This window comes from Coregonus lavaretus, assembly GCF_964263955.1.
Source record: "Coregonus lavaretus genome assembly, chromosome: 17".
Taxonomy (NCBI): Eukaryota; Metazoa; Chordata; class Actinopteri; order Salmoniformes; family Salmonidae; genus Coregonus; species Coregonus lavaretus.
Genome location: NC_140004.1, coordinates 42,500,405 through 42,519,762, shown reverse-complemented (window position 1 = coordinate 42,519,762; position 19,358 = coordinate 42,500,405). Strand labels below are relative to the sequence as shown.

General features: G+C 44.4%; 1 protein-coding gene across 1 annotated transcript in view; it reads left to right on the top strand.

Moving 5' to 3' along the window:
• The window catches only part of LOC311144404 (calcium/calmodulin-dependent protein kinase type II subunit beta-like), a gene marked incomplete at both ends in the record, with an annotated part of 107,006 nt that overhangs the window by 36,782 nt on the left and 50,866 nt on the right, over positions 1-19,358 (top strand). The window contains 3 exons of the mRNA XM_084180413.1: positions 1,261-1,315; positions 1,637-1,702; positions 16,993-17,065. Of these exons, the coding sequence (XP_084036539.1) occupies positions 1,261-1,315; positions 1,637-1,702; positions 16,993-17,065 (194 nt within the window). The remainder of the gene's footprint in view (positions 1-1,260; positions 1,316-1,636; positions 1,703-16,992; positions 17,066-19,358) is intronic.

Below are 19,358 nucleotides of genomic sequence, written 5' to 3'. Positions count from 1 at the left end.
GAGTCCGTCATCAACTTATTCAGCCAGTTAGTTAGCTAGAATAGTTAGCATACTAGCTAGCCATTGCTCTCTGCCAACGAAAAAACCCTCCTCCCACGGCACGAACACACAGAGAGAGCCAAGCTAACGTTAACTAGTCACCATGTCCCAATTCAAGAAACATATATAAATCAAATGTTTTATATTACACAAGTATTATCAGATTAACTGTTTTGTACAGATAATTATCAGACTCAAGTTGCAAATGCTGCTAAACACTCAAATACATTTTGTTTAAAGAAACAGTGCACTGGACCTTTACTAGTCCTGTATTAGTGGACCTATATAGACTGTTATATATTTTCTTCTGCAGCACCCCCACCCCCAAACAACTTCCCTTATACACTTGTTCACTTGAATTCAAATGCCATGATGTGTTTGAAATCAGAGTGCCTATTTTGATGGTTTTAATTGCATTGATCATGACACGTGGTTGTTTTAGCTACTTTAGTTGAATGTACTGATTTACACTCTGGGTAAGAGTCTCTGCTACAGTAAATGACTGAATGTGTACAGATTTGATTTGACCTCCCATGGCTTAGCTCTCTCTCTCTCTCTCTCTCTCTCTCTCTCTCTCTCTCTCTGTCTCTCTCTCTCTCTCTCTCTGCCTCTCTCTCTCTCTCTTTCTCTCTCTCTCTGATACATACATCTCTCTATCTGTCTACCTGGCTGACACATACATCTCTCTATCTGTCTACCTGGCTGACACATACATCTCTCTATCTGTGTTTTCCTCTCTTCATCTCCCTTTCTTTCTTTCATCTCCCTTTCTTACATTTTGTTTAAAGAAACAGTGCACTGGACCTTTACTAGTCCTGTATTAGTGGACCTATATAGACTGTTATATATTTTCTTCTGCAGCACCCCCACCCCCAAACAACTTCCCTTATACACTTGTTCACTTGAATTCAAATGCCATGATGTGTTTGAAATCAGAGTGCCTATTTTGATGGTTTTAATTGCATTGATCATGACACGTGGTTGTTTTAGCTACTTTAGTTGAATGTACTGATTTACACTCTGGGTAAGAGTCTCTGCTACAGTAAATGACTGAATGTGTACAGATTTGATTTGACCTCCCATGGCTTAGCTCTCTCTCTCTCTCTCTCTCTCTCTCTCTCTCTCTCTGTCTCTCTCTCTCTCTCTCTCTGCCTCTCTCTCTCTCTCTCCCTCTCTCTCTCTCTCTCTCTCTCTCTCTCTCTCTCTCTCTCTCTCTCTCAGTCCGTCTCCATGACAGTATATCAGAGGAAGGATTCCACTACCTCCTGTTTGACTTGTAAGTTATTCATCTCCTCCATCTCTCCTCTACTCTGCCTCTTTACACCTCTTTCATCCCTCTATCCTCTCAGACAATACATGCCACTCTCCTTTCTCCCTCTCTCCCTTTACCCGAGGTTCAGCCTGTTAGCCATACTAGCTTCAGTTTCCATGGTAACGGCTGGGACGGTGGGATGAGAGGATGAGAGAGAGAGAGAGAGAGAGAGAGAGAGGAGGGTTGCCGGCGGGCCTGGTGTAGCTTGCTGCAGCGAGACCCGGACTGAGCAGAATTCAGATGCTCTCTGATTGGCTAATGAGCTCGTCTCTGATTGGTTTGCAGGGTGACTGGAGGGGAGTTGTTTGAGGACATCGTAGCCAGAGAGTACTACAGTGAGGCTGACGCCAGGTAAGAAATACATCTCTATCTGTCTCCCTCTCTCTACCTGGCCGACAAATACACTATATGGCCAAAAGTATTAGTGCCCTTCAAATTAGTGGATACAGGTATTTTAGCCACACCTGTTGCTAATATGTGTATATAATCGAGCACACAGCCATGCAATCTTCATAGACAAACATTGGCAGTAGAATGGCCCTGACTGAAGAGCTCAGTGACTTTCAACGTGGCACCGTCATAGGATGCCACCTTTCCAACTAGTCAGTTCCTCACATTTCTGCCCTGCTAGAACTGCCCCGGTCAACTGTAAGTGCTGTTATTGTGAAGTGGAAACGTCTAGGAGCAACAACGGCTCAGCCGCAAAGTGGGAGCTTCATGAAATGGGTTTCCTTAGCTGAGCAGCCGCACACGAGCCTAAGATCACCATGTGCAATGCCAAGTGTCGGTTGGAGTGGTGTAAAGCTCGCAGCCATTGGACTCTGGAGCAGTGGAAATGCATTCTCTGGAGTGATGAATCACGCATCACGCACCATCTGGTAGTCCAATGGACGAATTTGGGCTTGGCGGATGCCAACTGTAAAGTTTGGTGGAGGAGGAATAATGGTCTGGGGCTGTTTTTCATGGTTTGGGCTAGGCCTCTTAGTTCCAGTGACGGGAAATCTTAATGCTACAGCATACAATGACATTCTAGACAATTCTGTGCTTCCAACTTTGTGGCAACAGTTTGGGGAAGGCCATTTCCTGTTTCATTATGACAATGCCCCCGTGCACAAAGCGAGGTCCATACAAAAATTGTTTGTTGAAATCGGTGTGGAAGAACTTGACTGGCCTGCGCAGAGCCCTGACCTCTACCCCATCGAACACCTTTTGGATGAATTGGAACGCCGACTGCAAGCCAGGCCTAATCGCCCAACATCAGTGCCTGGCCTCACTAATGCCCTTGTGGCTGAATGGAAGCAAGTCCCCGCAGCAATGTTGCAACATCTAGTAGAAAGCCTTCCCAGAAGTGTGGAGGCTGTTATAGCAGAAAAGGGGGGACCAACCATGATTTTGGAAAGAGATGTTCGACGAGCACATGTCCTCAGACTTTTGGCCATGTAATGTACATCCATCTATCTACCTGGCTGACACATACATCTCTCTATCTGTCTACCTGGCTGATACATACATCTCTCTATCTGTCTACCTGGCTGACACATACATCTCTCTATCTGTCTACCTGGCTGATACATACATCTCTCTATCTGTCTACCTGGCTGACACATACATCTCTCTATCTGTCTACCTGGCTGACACATACATCTCTCTATCTGTGTTTTCCTCTCTTCATCTCCCTTTCTTTCTCATTATTTTTCTCTTTCCCTGGCTTTCTTTCTCTCTCTCTCTCTGTCTTGCTTGCTTATGCTCTCTCCTTCACTCCTGGGTCATTCCATGTCATTACAGCAAGCCATGACACCAACCATCTCAGATTGTTCTGAAAACTTTTCTGTAGTTTGAAACAGATAAGATTAGCATTCCAGCAACATTATTTTGTTGAAATATAATTGATCTCTGAGAAATTAAGCTAATTGATTACACCCAAATTCAATAATATTCAATAAATATAATACCTAACATCCGATTTGGACCCAAACAAATTCTAACAATGAGTTAGACATGAGGATTCCAAATAAATGTTAAAAAGATGCCCACGGACCCCCCACACCACACGCCAATTCCACCCCATCAACGAGTATACAGTATCAGTTCTCTGTGTCTGAAAAGTAGTATGGAGCAGCGGCTTTGAGTATTGTTTCTTCATCCTATGTAATGTATTCTCAGTGAATTTGGTGATGTTTTTTTCCCTTGTTCAGAGAAATTGGTAATTGAAGTTGTTAGGTTTATGTCCCATCCTACACCCTGATATTTACAGGTTCTGACCACTAGATGGTGCTGTTCCTGCTATTATAAAAAAAAATTTCTCCCCCTCACTCAATGTTAAAGGGATAGTTCATCCAAATTACAAAATGACATATGGGTTTCCTTACCCTGTAACCAGTCTATGGACAAGGTATGACAGCAAGCCATGCCAGTCTATGGTACCTATATTAGCATTTTCAATCTTCATGTTCAAATCATCTCAAGTAACTTAATTGATTTAGACAATACATTTTTAGATACTTTAGGAGGATTTGAACATGAAGTGTGAACATGTTTAGTGGCCAGGTAAACAAACCTAAGCATGGGTTGCTTTCGTACCTTGTCCATTGACTGCTTACAGGGTAAGAAATCCAATAATAATTTTGCATACGCACAAAAAGCTTATTTCTCTCAGATGTTATGTTATGTTCTATATTTATTGAATATTATATGAGTCCTATAATTTAAAATGACTAATTTGAGTGCAATCAATTAGCTTAATTTCTCAGAGATCAAATTATATTTCAACAAAATAATGTTGCAAGAATGCTAATCTTATCTGTTTCTAACTACAGAAATGATATTCAGAACAATCTGAGATGGTGGGTGTTGAAATCCTCTTTCTTGTGCTTTTTGAGATGGAACGACCTTGTTGCTCTCTCTCTCTCTCTCTCTCTCTCTCTCTCTCTCTCTCTCTCTCTCTCTCTCTCTCTCTCTCTCTCTCTCTCTCTCTCTCTCCCTCTCCTTCTCTGTCCCCTCTCACCTCCTTTCACTGACGGTGGGGCTACCTCGACCGTTACCCTATCAGAACAGTAATGTGACACACAAGATATATAATAAAATAGCAAATAAAGACATTACTAAAAGCAGCATGACACAAAGAGAAAAAACAACGACAACAAGGTCATCCAATAAAATAAAATGGACGCAAACACACACACACACACACACACACACACACACACACACACACACACACACACACACACACACACACACATACACACCACAGGGCAGGGCAGAGGTCACTGCCTTCTCTCTCCAGTGAGTGTGTTCAGCTTCTTTCACGCCTGATATTACAGCACACACATTGGTTAGTGTGTGTGTGTGTGTGTGAACGGGTAAGAGAGATGTGTTTGTGTGTGTTTGGATCTGTGTGTGAAAGTTGGGGTGTGTGTTAAACTAAGAGTGTGAAGGCAGGTGTCTGTACAGTACTGTAAATGTGCAGTACTGTATATGAGAGAACACAAGAGTCTCTGAATTCTGCTGGTGTGTGTGTGTGTGTGCGTGTGTGTGTGTGTGTGTGTGTGTGTGTGTGTGTGTGTGTGTGTGTGTGTGTGTGTGTGTGTGTGCGTGCGTGCGTGCGTGCGTGTGTGTGTGTGCGTGCGTGTCTCTGTGTGTGTGTGTGTGTGTGTGTGTGTGTCTCTCTCTGTGTGTGTGTGTGTGTCTCTCTCTCTCTCTCTGTGTGTGTGTGTGTGTGTCAGTCATCCAGGTCAGCCGTGCCCCCTTTTTCATAGGAGACCAGCAATAACTGGGCCTTTAATTAGCTGACATAATTAGTCACACACTCAGATCATTTGTTTTAATAGCTTCAAATTGTAGCTATGTTTTTTGCCATCATGTACTGGAGTTGCCATGACAAAACACATATGTAGAACAGGATGTAAAGTGTTTTCTGTTATTAAACACAAGATAAATGTTTTCCACATTAATAGACAGGGCCAGCTCTAGCCTTTTGGGAGCCCTAAGGGAGATTTGGTTGGGTGGCCCTCCACCTCGCAGCAAAACATTTTAATGGCTCCCCTCTTGACAGTGTATATAAAAATGTATTTTAAAGTTAAGTTCCTGCATTTTGCCATGGGGCGTAGAGAACATTTTGCAGATTTAAATCAAAGTTTTCTGCAATTCTAAAGATTTTGAAATGACTTATGCCATGTTAATATGATATCTGTGAAAATGACTAACAAAAACACGTTCCCCGTCGGTATTCGGCCATGATTACTACAAGTCCCTTATAACTGGAACCGGCCCTGTTGATAGCTCAGTGCTCAGGAAAATAATGTGAATACACACAATATCTGATTGAGACACAAGGTCTACATCTAGTGATTCCACTTCCCAGTATCTGTTTTCTGTCCTTCTGAGACAAGAGCACCATTGTGGCTCAAACTGCTGACCCAGTCGAATATGTGGGCCGTCTGAAGAGAGTGACTGTGGTTTCTCTGTCTTCCTTAGCATCTTGTAAATAGAGGAGTCCATTGGAATCTTAGAGAGAGAGAGAGAGACAGAGAGACATAGAATAGGTTTTAGTGGGTGAATCAGCCTGACACCCTGCCTGGCTCTACTCCTACAGTATAACGTATATCTGTCTCTTCTCCTACAGTATAATGTATATCTCTCTCTTCTCCTACAGTATAATGAATGTCTGTCTCTACTCCTATAATGTATATCTGTCTCTACTCCTACAGTATAATGTATATCTGTCTCTACTCCTATAATGTAAATATATCTCTACTCCTACAGTATAATTTATATCTGTCTCTACTCCTAGAATGTATATATCTCTCTTCTCCTACAGTATAATGTATATCTGTCTCTACTCCTACAGTATAATGTATATCTGTCTCTACTCCTATAATGTATATATCTCTCTACTCCTACAGTATTATGTATATCTGTCTCTACTCCTATAATGTACATCTGTCTCTACTCCTATAATGTATGTCTGTCTCTACTCCTACAGTATAATGTATATCTGTCTCTACTCCTACAGTATAATGTATATATGTCTCTACTCCTATAATGTATGTCTGTCTCTACTCCTACAGTATAATGTATATCTGTCTCTACTCCTACAGTATAATGTATATATGTCTCTACTCCTATAATGTACAGTGGGGAAGAAAACATTTTTAGTCAGCCACCAATTGTGCAAGTTCTCCCACTTAAAAAGATGAGAGAGGCCTGTAATTTTCATCATAGGTACACGTCAACTATGACAGACAAATTTAGAGAAAATCCAGAAAATCACATTGTAGGATTTTTTATGAATTTATTTGCAAATTATGGTGTAAAATAAGTATTTGGTCACCTACAAACAAGCAAGATTTCTGGCTCTCACAGACCTGTAACAACTTCTTTAAGAGGCTCCTCTGTCCTCCACTCGTGACCTGTATTAATGGCACCTGTTTGAACTTGTTAACAGTATAAAAGACACCTGTCCACAACCTCAAACAGTCACTCTCCAAACTCCACTATGGCCAAGACCAAAGAGCTGTCAAAGGACACCAGAAACAAAATTGTAGACCTGCACCAGGCTGGGAAGACTGAATCTGCAATAGGTAAGCAGCTTGGTTTGAAGAAATCAACTGTGGGAGCAATTATTAGGAAATGGAAGACATACAAGACCACTGATAATCTCCCTCGATCTGGGGATCCACGCAAGATCTCACCCCGTGGGGTCAAAATGATCACAAGAACGGTGAGCAAAAATCCCAGAACCACACGGGGGGATCTAGTGAATGACCTGCAGAGAGCTGGGACCAAAGTAACAAAGCCTACCATCAGTAACACACTACGCCGCCAGGGACTCAAATCCTGCAGTGCCAGACATGTCCCCCTGCTTAAGCCAGTACATGTCCAGGCCCGTCTGAAGTTTGCTAGAGTGCATTTGGATGATCCAGAAGAGGATTGGGAGAATGTCATATGGTCAGATGAAACCAAAATAGAACTTTTTGGTAAAACCTCAACTCGTCGTGTTTGGAGGACAAAGAATGCTGAGTTGCATCCAAAGAACACCATACCTACTGTGAAGCATGGGGGTGGAAACATCATGCTTTGGGGCTGTTTTTCTGCAAAGGGACCAGGACGACTGATCAAGGAAATTATTAATGGGGCCATGTATCGTGAGAGTTTGAGTGAAAACCTCCTTCCATCAGCAAGGGCATTGAAGATGAAACGTGGCTGGGTCTTTCAGCATGACAATGATCCCAAACACACCGCCCGGGCAACGAAGGAGTGGCTTCGTAAGAAGCATTTCAAGGTCCTGGAGTGGCCTAGCCAGTCTCCAGATCTCAACCCCATAGAAAATCTTTGGAGGGAATTGAAAGTCTGTGTTGCCCAGCGACAGCCCCAAAACATCACTGCTCTAGAGGAGATCTGCATGGAGGATTGGGCCAAAATACCAGCAACAGTGTGTGAAAACCTTGTGAAGACTTACAGAAAACGTTTGACCTGTGTCATTGCCAACAAAGGGTATATAACAAAGTATTGAGAAACTTTTGTTATTGACCAAATACTTATTTTCCACCATAATTTGCAAATAAATTCATAAAAAATCCTACAATGTGATTTTCTGGATTTCTTTCCCTCATTTTGTCTGTCATAGTTGACGTGTACCTATGATGAAAATTACAGGCCTCTCTCATCTTTTTAAGTGGGAGAACTTGCACAATTGGTGGCTGACTAAATACTTTTCCCCACTGTATATCTGTCTCTACTCCTACAGTATAATGTATATCATCTTGAGTCACACAGTGGAATGAGTCTTGTATACCTCTGGACAACCAGGTGGTGATTCATCTAAAATAGATCTATTTGTGTTCCTCTACACCAGTTTCTCTCTCTCCTCTATACTTCTAGTCCTATACCACAGACCAAACACCCAACACCCTATAAATCCTGTGTGTGTGTGTCTGTAGTGTGTTAAGTGTGTGTGTGTGTGAGAGAGAGAGAGAGAGAGAGAGTGTGTCCGTTTGTAGTGTGTATTGTGTGTGTGTGTGTGTGTGTGTGTGTGTGTGTGTGTGTGTGTGTGTGTGTCTCAGTTCTCCCACTCAGTAGACAGTGGATGGGTGTGGATCCATCCTGCAGGCTGTCTCCCTGCTATTAGTCCCATTATATCCTGCTATTAGTCCCATTATATCCACACACGCACACACACACACACACACGCACACGCACACACACACACACACACACACACACACAGGGCCGGGAGTGGCAAGGCACATTAACCCCTTCACTGTACACACATCGCTATTTTTTCCACCCACTGGTTAGTTGAAATAACAGTTACACATCGATCCACTGCTCTCCTCTACTTCTCTCTTTATCCCTTTCTCTCCTCTCTGCCTCGCTCGCTTTCTCACATCTGCTTTCTCTCTCTTACTCTTCCCATCTCCTTTTTACTCACTCTTTCTCCTTCACCCTCTCTCTGCTTCTCTCTTTTCTTTCTCTCTATCTTCCCTCCCTCTCTCGCTCTCTCTCCTCCCTCTCCCCTCCCTCTTTGTGTTCTGAGTATGTCTGACTGTGCTGTTGTTGGTAGTCTTGTGTCTCATCATGTTTAAAACAGTTTTGTCTCCTCACTCCTCACTGCATTTATTAACTTCCCCTCCTCCTTCCATTTCTCTCTCCATCTCCCATCTCTCCCTCCCTCCTCCTCACTTTTCCTCTACCCTTCTGGCTGAAACATTTCTATCAACTCTTCTCCTCCTTCTCTCTCCTCCTTTCTGTCCATCAATTCTGAGTTATTTTTTCACTCCCATCTCACTGTTTCTCACATCATTATGTTCACCTGTCCACTTGTCTCCTCCACCTTCCTATCCTCTCTTCTTCCACCCTTCCCTCCCTCCATCTCTCCTTCTTCCTCTCCTCTCCTCCTGTCTGTTTTGTCTTCACAGTCATTGTATCACTCAGATTCTAGACAGTGTTCATCACATTCACCAACATGACATAGTGCACAGGGACCTGAAGGTCAGTATGTCTAGAAACCTCCTCCCTCCTTCCTCTGACTGGCCCCCCACCCTCTACCCTCAACCCCTGCACCTCTGCCTGCACGCCCCCTCCTCTGACTGGCCCCCCACCCTCTACCCTCAACCCCTGCACCTCTGCCTGCACGCCCCCTCCTCTGTCTCTGTCTGTCTGTGTGTGTGTCCGTCGATCAGTTTGTCAGTCTGTCTGTCTGTCTGTCTGTGTGTGTGTCCGTTGATCAGTCTGTCAGTTTGTCAGTCTGTCTGTCTGTCGTGCTCGTTTAAATGTTCAATCAGGCATTATTATTCTATCGGAGGTAAATGTATTCTTATGGCGCTCTTGTTGCACTGACTCACTGACTGCCCCCCTAACTCCCACTCCCTCCCCAAAACGTTGACCCCTCTCCCCCTCCAACCCCCTCAACCCCCTCAACCCATCACCCCGACCCCCCAAGTGCACTTGCCCAGCTTCTCAGGCTGCAGTGACCATTCCTCTGTCCAAGGCGCATCCCAAATGACACCCAATTCTGTATATAGTGTGCTACTTTTGACCACAGCCCGATGGGCCCTATATAGGGAATAGGGTGCCATTTGAGACGCAGACCAACTCATCACAGTTTGATATCCCAGCAGGGCCCAGGTTCTTTAAACCCTTCCCTTGTTCACTCTGATCTCCATCGCTCCCTCAATCCCTTCCCCTCTTTCTCCCATCCCCCCCAAAGCCAACCTTTGGGACTTGGTCAAAAGTAGTGCACTATAAAGGGACTAGGGTGCCATTTGTTTTGATCTTTATCGTACCTGCTGAATTATTTGGGCAGCATCTCACGGCACATATCCAGCTACGCTACAGCACTCAACAACAACATCACCTAACACTGGGGGTATACAGCTGACAGGATAGATGCTATGGTATTCTCTCCTCTAACATAAACCCAATTACAGAAGTGGGTCTGGTACCAACCGTAACCTAAGATGTGGGCCATGTGTTTAGAGTGCAAGAGGAATTGACTTAGCCTACTGCGCAATTCTTTCCCTGTTTAGACAGGCGATTTCACACTGGCAACTGGTAACCTGCAATACCAGACTCAGAAATGGTCTTATTTTTTTGCTGAGCTTTTAATGAGGGACTAGCGATTTGGGTAACCTATCCATTCCTGTCTGTTTTCTGACTGCCACAGTAACATTTGGGATTATCCTGCACACACACTCATGCATTCTCAAACACACGCACACACACACACACACACACACACACACTTCAGAGTTTCTCTCTCTCTTTCTTGCGTTCAATTTCACGTACAGTGCATTCGGAAAGTATTCAGACCCCTTGACTTTTTCCACATTTTGTTACGTTACAGCCTTATTCTAAAATTGATTAAATAGTTTTTTCCCCCTCATCAATCTACACACAATACCCCATAATGACAAAGAAAAAACAGGTTTTTAGATTTTTTTGGCAAATGTATAAAAAAAAAAAAACGTTTTAAGAAAAGAGAGTTAAGAAAAATATTGATGGTTCGTCTGAGGGCATAGCAGGATTTCTTATAAGCGTCCGGATTAGTGTCCCACTCCTTGAAAGCGGCAGCTCTAGCCTTTAGCTCGGTGCGGATGTTGCCTGTAATCCATAGCTTCTGGTTGGGATATGTACGTATGGTCACTGTGGGGACGATGCACTTATTGATGAAGCCGGTGACTGAGGTGGTATACTCCTCAATGCCATTGGATGAATCCCGGAACATATTCCAGTCTGTGCTAGTGAAACAGTCCTGTAGCTTAACGTCCGCATCATCTGACCACTTCCGTATTGAGCGAGTCACTGGCACTTCCTGCTTTCGTTTTTGCTTGTAAGCAGGAATCAGGAGTATAGAATTATGGTCAGATTTGCCAAATGGAGGGTGAGGGAGAGCTTTGTATGCGTCTCTGTGTGTGGAGTAAAGGTGGTCTAGAGTTTTTTTCCCTCTGGTTGCACATGTGACATGCTGGTAGAAATGAGGTCAAACAGATTTAAGTTTGCCTGCGTTAAAGTCCCCGGCCATTAGGAGCAGCGCTTCAGGTTGAGCATTTTCTTGTTTGCTTATGGCCTTATACAGCTCGTTGAGTGTGGTCTTAGTGCCAGTATTGGTTTGTGGTGGTAAATAGACGGCTACGAAAAATATAGATGAAAACTCTCTTGGTAGATAGTGTGGTCTACAGCTTATTATGAGGTACTCTACCTCAGGCGAGCAATACCTTGAGACTTCCTTAATATTAGACATCGCGCACCAGCTGTTATTGACAAATAGACACACACCCCCACCCTCGTCATATCGGACGTAGTTATTCTGTCCTGCCGATGCACTGAAAACCCAGCCAACTGTATATTATCCTTGTCGTCGTTCAGCCACGACTTGGTGAAACACAAGATATTACAGTTTTTCCTTATTTTCTTCATGCAAATGATGGGGATTTGGGCCTTTTTTCGTCCAGTTCGAGGTGAGTAATCTCTGTTCTGATATACAGAGGCTCTTTTCGGTCATAAGAGACGGTAGCATCAACATTAAGTACAAAATAAGTTACAAACAATGTGAAAAAACACACAAAATAGCACAATTGGTTAGGAGCCCGTAAAATGGCAGCCATCCCCTTCGGCGCCATTCTACCACATTCAGACCCTTTACTCAGTACTTTGTTGAAGCACCTTTGGCAGTGATTACAGCCTCGGGTCTTCTTGGGTATGACGCTACAAGCTTGGCACACCTGTATTTGGGGAGTTTCTCCCATTCTTCTTTACAGATCCTCTCAAGCTCTGTCAGGTTGGATGGGGAGCGTGGCTGCACAGCTATTTTCAGGTCTCTCCAGAGATATTCGATCGGGTTCACGTCTCTCTGGCTGGGTCACTCAAGGACATTCAGAGACTTGTCCCGAAGCCACTCCTGCATTGTCTGTCAGAGGGACCATCAGGTTCTTGGTCACCTCCCTGACAAAGTCCCTTCTCCCCCGATTGCTCAGTTTGGCCGGGCGGACAGCTCTAGGAAGAGTCTTGGTGGTTCCACATTTCTTCCATTTTAAGAATGATGGAGGCCACTGTGTTCTTGGGGACCTTCAATGCTGCTGACATTTTTTGCTACCCTTCCCCAGATCTGTGCCTCGACACAATCCTCTCAGAGCTCTACGGACAATTCCTGGAACCTCATAACTTGGTTTTTGCTCTGACATGCACCGTCAACTGTGGGACCTTTATATAGACAGCTGTGTGCCTTTCCAAATCATGTCCAATCAATTTAATTTACCACAGGTGGACTCCAATTAAGTTGGAGAAACATCTCAAGGGTGATCAATGGAAACAGGATGCACCTGAGCTCAATTTCTGGTCTCATAGCAAAGGGTCTGAATACTTACAGTACTCATTCCAGGGTTTTTCTTTATTTTTACTATTTTCTAGATTGTAGAATAATGGTGAAGACATCAAAACTGTGAAATAACACATATGGAATCATGTAGTAACCAGAAAAGTGTTAAACAAATCAAAAGATATTTTAGATTTTAGATTCTTCAAAGTAGCCACCCCTTGCCTTGATGACAGCTTTGCACACTTGGCATTCTCTCAACCAACTTCATGAGGTAGTCACCTGGAATGCATTTAAATTAACAAGTGTGCCTTGTAAAAGTTAATATGTGGAATTTATTTCCTTCTTAATGCGTTTGAGCCAATCAGTTGTGTTGTGACAAGGTATGGTTGGTATACAGAAGATAGCCCTATTTGGTAAATTACCAAGTCCATATTATGGCAAGAACATCTCAAATATGCAAAGAGAAATGACAGTCCATCATTACTTTAAGACATGAAGGTCAGTCAATCCGGAAAATTTCAAGAAGTTTGAAAGTTTCTTCAAGTGCAGTTGCAAAGACCATCAAGCACTATGATGAAACGGGCTCTCATGAGGACCGCTACAGGAAAGGAAGACCCAGAGTTACCTCTTTTGCAGAGGATAAGTTCATTAGAATAACTACACCTCAGATTGTAGCCCTAATAAATGCTTCACAGAGTTCAAGTAACAGACACATCTCAACATCAACTGTTCAGAGTAGACTGCGTGAATCAGGCCTTCATGGTCGAATTGCTGCGAAGAAACTACTACTAAAGGACACCAATAAGAAGAAGAGACTTGCTTGAGCCAAGAAACACGAGCAATGGACATTAGACCGGTGGAAATCTGTCCTTTGGTCTGATGAGTCCATATTTGAGATTTTTGGTTACAACTGCCGTGTCTTTGTGAGATGCAGAGTAGGTGAACGGATGATCTCCACATGTGTGGTTCCCACCGTGAAGCATGGAGGAGGAGGTGTGGGTGTACTTTGCTGGTGACACTGTCTGTGATTTATTTAGAATTCAAGGCACACTTAACCAGCATGGCTACCACAGCATTCTGCAGTGATACGCCATCCCATCTGGTTTGCGCTTAGTGTGACTATCATTTGTTTTTCAACAGGACAATGACCCAAAACAGGCTGTGTAAGTGCTATTTGACCAAGAAGGAGAGTGATGGAGTGCTGCATCAGATGACCTGGACTCCACAATCACCCGATCTCAACCAAATTGAGATGGTTTGGGATGAGTTTGACCGCAGAGTGAAGGAAAAGCAGCCAACAAGTGCTCAGCATATGTGGGAACTCCTTCAAGACTGTTGGAAAATCATTCCAGGTGAAGCTGGTTGAGAGAATGCCAAGAGTGTGCAAAGCTGTCATCAAGGCAAAGGGTGGCTACTTTGAAGAATCTAAAATATATTTTGATTTGTTGAATACTTTTTTGGTTACAACGTCATTCCATGTGCTATTTCATAGTTTTAATATCTTCACTATTATTCTACAATGTAGAAAATAGTAAAAATAAAGAAAAACCATTGAATGAGTAGGTGTATCCACAATTTTGACTGGTTATGTATATATATGTAGGGTATTTGCATACATTTCTAAGAATCTGTGTTCACTTTGTCATTATGAGGTATTGTGTGTAGATTGATGAGGAAAATGTTTTATTTAATCAATTTTAGAATAAGGCTGTAACGTAACAAAATGTGGAAAAAGTAAAGGGGTCTGAATATTTTCAGAATGCACTGTATGTAGATATACACCCACACACACTCACTACCACATACACACATTATCATACACACTCCAACCCTGTAAACCTATCCTGTTAACCACCCCCCCCCGGACCTCATCATAATTACACCAGTCCAGACCTCATCATAACTACACCAGTCCAGACCTCATCATAATTACACCAGTCCAGACCTCATCATAACTACACCAGTCCAGACCTCATCATAATTACACCAGTCCAGACCTCATCATACCAAACCAGTCCAGAACTCATCATAACTACACCAGTCCAGAACTCATCATAACTACACCAGTCCAGACCTCATCATAACTACACCAGTCCAGATCTCATCATAATTACACCAGTCCAGACCTCATCATACCTAAACCAGTCCAGAACTCATCATAACTACACCAGTCCAGACCTCATCATAACTACACCAGTCCAGACCTCATCATAACCACACCAGTCCAGAACTCATCATAACTACACCAGTCCAGACCTCATCATAACTACACCAGTCCAGACCTCATCATACCTAAACCAGTCCAGACCTCATCATAACTACACCAGTCCAGACCTCATCATAACTACACCAGTCCAGACCTCATCATAACTACACCAGTCCAGACCTAATTTGTTTAGACATTTAGCAGAGACGCTCTTATCCAGAGCAATTAGGGTTAAGTGCCTTGCTCAAGGGCACATCGACATATTTTTCACTTAGTCGGCTCGGGGAGTCAAACCAGCAACGTTTCGGTAACTGGCCCAACGTGCTTAACCGTTAGGCTACCTGCCGCCCTACCTACTCATCATACCTAAACCAGTCCAGACCTCATCATAACTACACCAGTCCAGACCTCATCATAACTACACCAGTCCAGACCTCATCATAATTACACCAGTCCAGACCTCATCATAACTACACCAGTCCAGACCTCATCATAACTACACCAGCCCAGACCTCATCATAACTACACCAGTCCAGACCTCATCATAACTATACCAGTCCAGACCTCATCATAACTACACCAGTCCAGACCTCATCATAATTACACCAGTCCAGACCTCATCATAACTACACCAGTCCAGACCTCATCATAACTATACCAGTCCAGACCTCATCATAACTACACCAGTCCAGACCTCATCATAATTACACCAGTCCAGACCTCATCATAACTACACCAGTCCAGACCTCATCATAACTACACCAGTCCAGAACTCATCATACCTAAACCAGTCCAGACCTCATCATAACTACACCAGTCCAGACCTCATCATAACCACACCAGTCCAGACCTCATCATAACTACACCAGTCCAGACCTCATCATATCTACACCAGTCCAGACCTCATCATACCTAAACCAGTCCAGAACTCATCATAACTACACCAGTCCAGACCTCATCATAACTACACCAGTCCAGACCTCATCATAACTACACCAGTCCAGAACTCATCATAACTACACCAGTCCAGACCTCATCATAACTACACCAGTCCAGACCTCATCATACCTAAACCAGTCCAGACCTCATCATAACTACACCAGTCCAGACCTCATCATAACTACACCAGTCCAGACCTCATCATACCTAAACCAGTCCAGACCTCATCATAACTACACCAGTCCAGACCTCATCATAACTACACCAGTCCAGACCTCATCATAACTACACCAGTCCAGACCTCATCATAACTACACGTCCAGACCTCATCATAACTACACCAGTCCAGACCTCATCATAACTACACCAGTCCAGACCTCATCATAATTACACCAGTCCAGACCTCATCATAACTACACCAGTCCAGACCACATCATAACTATACCAGTCCAGACCTCATCATAACTACACCAGTCCAGACCTCATCATAATTACACCAGTCCAGACCTCATCATAACTACACCAGTCCAGACCTCATCATAACTATACCAGTCCAGACCTCATCATAACCTCCCTCCCCTAGTCGCCTCTCCCCCTCCCTCCCCTAGTCGCCTCTCCCCCTCCCCTAGTCGCCTCCCTCCCCTGTTGGCCATTCTACCGCCAAGTTATTGGCCGTTCGCTTGGCTAGGCCATGGGTTGGACAAGGCTGGTGACAGCCAGGCAAGAGTGTGTCTGTATGACAGAAGACCCCCTCCTCCAGCCCTTCCTCCTCCCCCTACATTCCTCCTTCCTCCTTCCTCCTCCCCCTACCTACCTACCTCCCCCCTCCCCTACCTTCCTCCTTTTTCCTCCCCCTACCTTCCTCCTCCCCCTCCCCCTACCTTCCTCCTTCCTCCTCCCCCCTCACCTCCCTCCTCCCCCCTCCCCCTACATCCCGCCTCCCCCTCCTTTCTCCCTCCTCCCCCCTACCCTCCCTCCCTCCCTCCCCCCCCCTCCCCCTACCTTCCTCCTCCCACCTCCCCCTACCTACCTCCTCACTCCTCGCCACTCCCCCTACCTCTCCCCTCCCCCTACCCCCCTACCCCCCCCCCACCTCTACCCCTCCCCTCCCCCCTGGCCTGTGCAGGGGATTGTAGCTATGCTGCTCAGACTAACATGCCCCCTGGTGTTTGCATGCAGTCACTGCATCCAGCAGATCGTGGAGGCGGTGCTACACTGCCATCAAATGGGCGTGGTGCATCGAGATCTAAAGGTGGGTGACAGGTATCACCGTGCTGTCTGATCAGTGTCCATTCAGTGTATGTGTGTCCTCAGTGTGTGTGTGTGTGTGTCCAGTATGTTTGTGTGTGTATCATCTTCTGTGTGTGTATGTGTATGTGTGTGTTGGGGGTGTGTGTCCTCTATATGTGTGTTAAGTGAAATTTGCCAACATCACTGTTTGTGGATAGATTATAGCTGTCTAGCACTGACTGTGAAATATAGTAACACCTCTCTAGAGAAGACAGAGCTGTGTACTTGTAAATACATGGCCTGTCAGTCCTACCAAGTAGCTTCCAGTGGTCTGTCTCCTGTCTTCAGGTCAGAATCCTCTCCTATTGCAGCGTTGTCTCTCTCTGCGTCATGTGATCTGTCCAATATGGCGTACCTGGTTAAATAAAGGTGAAATAAAAAAATCTGTCCAATATGACCTTTGACATATCTCTGATGCCTTTCAAAATGCTGCTCCCCTATCTCTCTCCAGTTGTTGAAACAGCACCTCTCCACCTTGCCAAATGCAGTCCCTCTCTCTCCTATCATTTTTTTTTTTTTGTCATTTAGCAGACGCTTACAGTTAGCGAGTGCATACATTTTTTTATTTTTTTTTATACTGGCCCCCCGTGGGAAACTAACCCACAACCCTGGCGTTGCAAGCGCCATGCTCTACCAACTGATCTACAGGGGGCCCCATCTTCTTGTTGAGACAGTACCTCTCCTGGTCTGGGGAGAATGCCAGTATGCATGCTTGTTACGCTAGCTGACGGATGGGTCTTCTATGCAATGCTATGCTATGCTATGCTATGCTAGTCCTCCCTTGGAACAGAATTTGACCCCCTTGCTCCTCAGTTTAAATGGATACCATTTGTATGTCTCTGTGTTCAGTATGAAGGAAGTTAGAGGTAGTTTCATGAGGCAATGCTACCAGATACCTATAGACTTCCAGACATTGCGCTAACGTTAGTTAGCAATTGCGCTAGCGCTAGTTAGGAACTTCCTTCAAACTGCATGCGGAGACATAAAAATGGTGTCCATTAATTAATTTGATTCTGGGGAAGTAGATTGCCAAAATCCCGAACTATCCCATTAAATTGCATGTTCTGTCAATAAAATTGGTTGAAGTGTGTGCTGGATTAAAGTTAGCCCCTTGTCAATATGATTCCCAATATGGGTTCCCAAAGGGAGTTGATTCTTTGCCACATCCAGTTTATATTTGTCTCTATGGTGCTTCCAATGGTGTTTTATAGCTTCCTGTAAGACTGTATTTATAGGTCAGACTACAGAACCTTGTTCTAATTGGTCGGAGCCTCTTTTGCTGAGTGCTGAGATTGGATTGCAGCAGCAGTCCTGTCCTCTCTCCTATCATGTGTGTGTGTGAGTGCGCCCGTGTGTGTGTTCGCGTACATAGTGTGTCTGTGTGTGCATGCTTGTGTGTTATACATGTTTTTATTACTGCTTGTTGTTTTGCATGATGCTGTGTGTGTGTTTGTCAGTGCTCTAGTCAAGGATAACACCTTGCCAGGCCCCAGCCCGGCCTCTGCAACATTCCTCCTGGGTTAATATGCTTCTTCTACTGTCCAAAAACAGAGACATTCGGCTACTGACTGAAGCCTGCTGGAAAGGACATTGTTGTCCGACTTCGACAGAAGTTACTGGGTCAGTTGAGGCTGACAGAGGTACTGAAAAAACTAAACTGACATAAGACAGATGGAGACTTATGACATTATCAACCCTTTATTAGTTGATTTGGTTGAAATATGACAGTATAACACTCCAAATGGTAATTTGGCTTAGGTATTACGACACTAGAGTCCAAATCCTTTAAGCCTCTCTCAGGTCTTTGTCAGTCAGGGTAAATTACTTAACCCTGTCTCTGGTTTCACACTATGGCCGTCAGTTGCCTTAAACTGGAGTGCCCTTTCAATGGAGGTCTGTCTGCCTGCATCTCTGCCTGTCTGCGTCTCCTCTCTCTCTTCTTCTCTCCTCCACTTCCCCAGTCTGGAATGCTGCAGCAGCGCCCACATCTCTCTCTCTCTCTCTCTCTCTCTCTCTCTCTCTCTCTCTCTCTCTCTCTCTCTCTCTCTCTCTCTCTCTCTCTCTCTCTCTCTCTCTCTCTCTCTCTCTCTCTCTCTCTCTGTCTCTCTCCTCGCTCTCTCTCTCTCTCTCTCTCTCTCTCTCTCTCTCTCTCTCGCTCTCTCTCTCTCTCTCTCTTCTCTCTCTCTCTCTCTCTCTCTCTCTCTCTCTCTCTCTCTCTCTCTCTGTCTCTCTCTCTCTCTCTCTCTCTCTCTCTC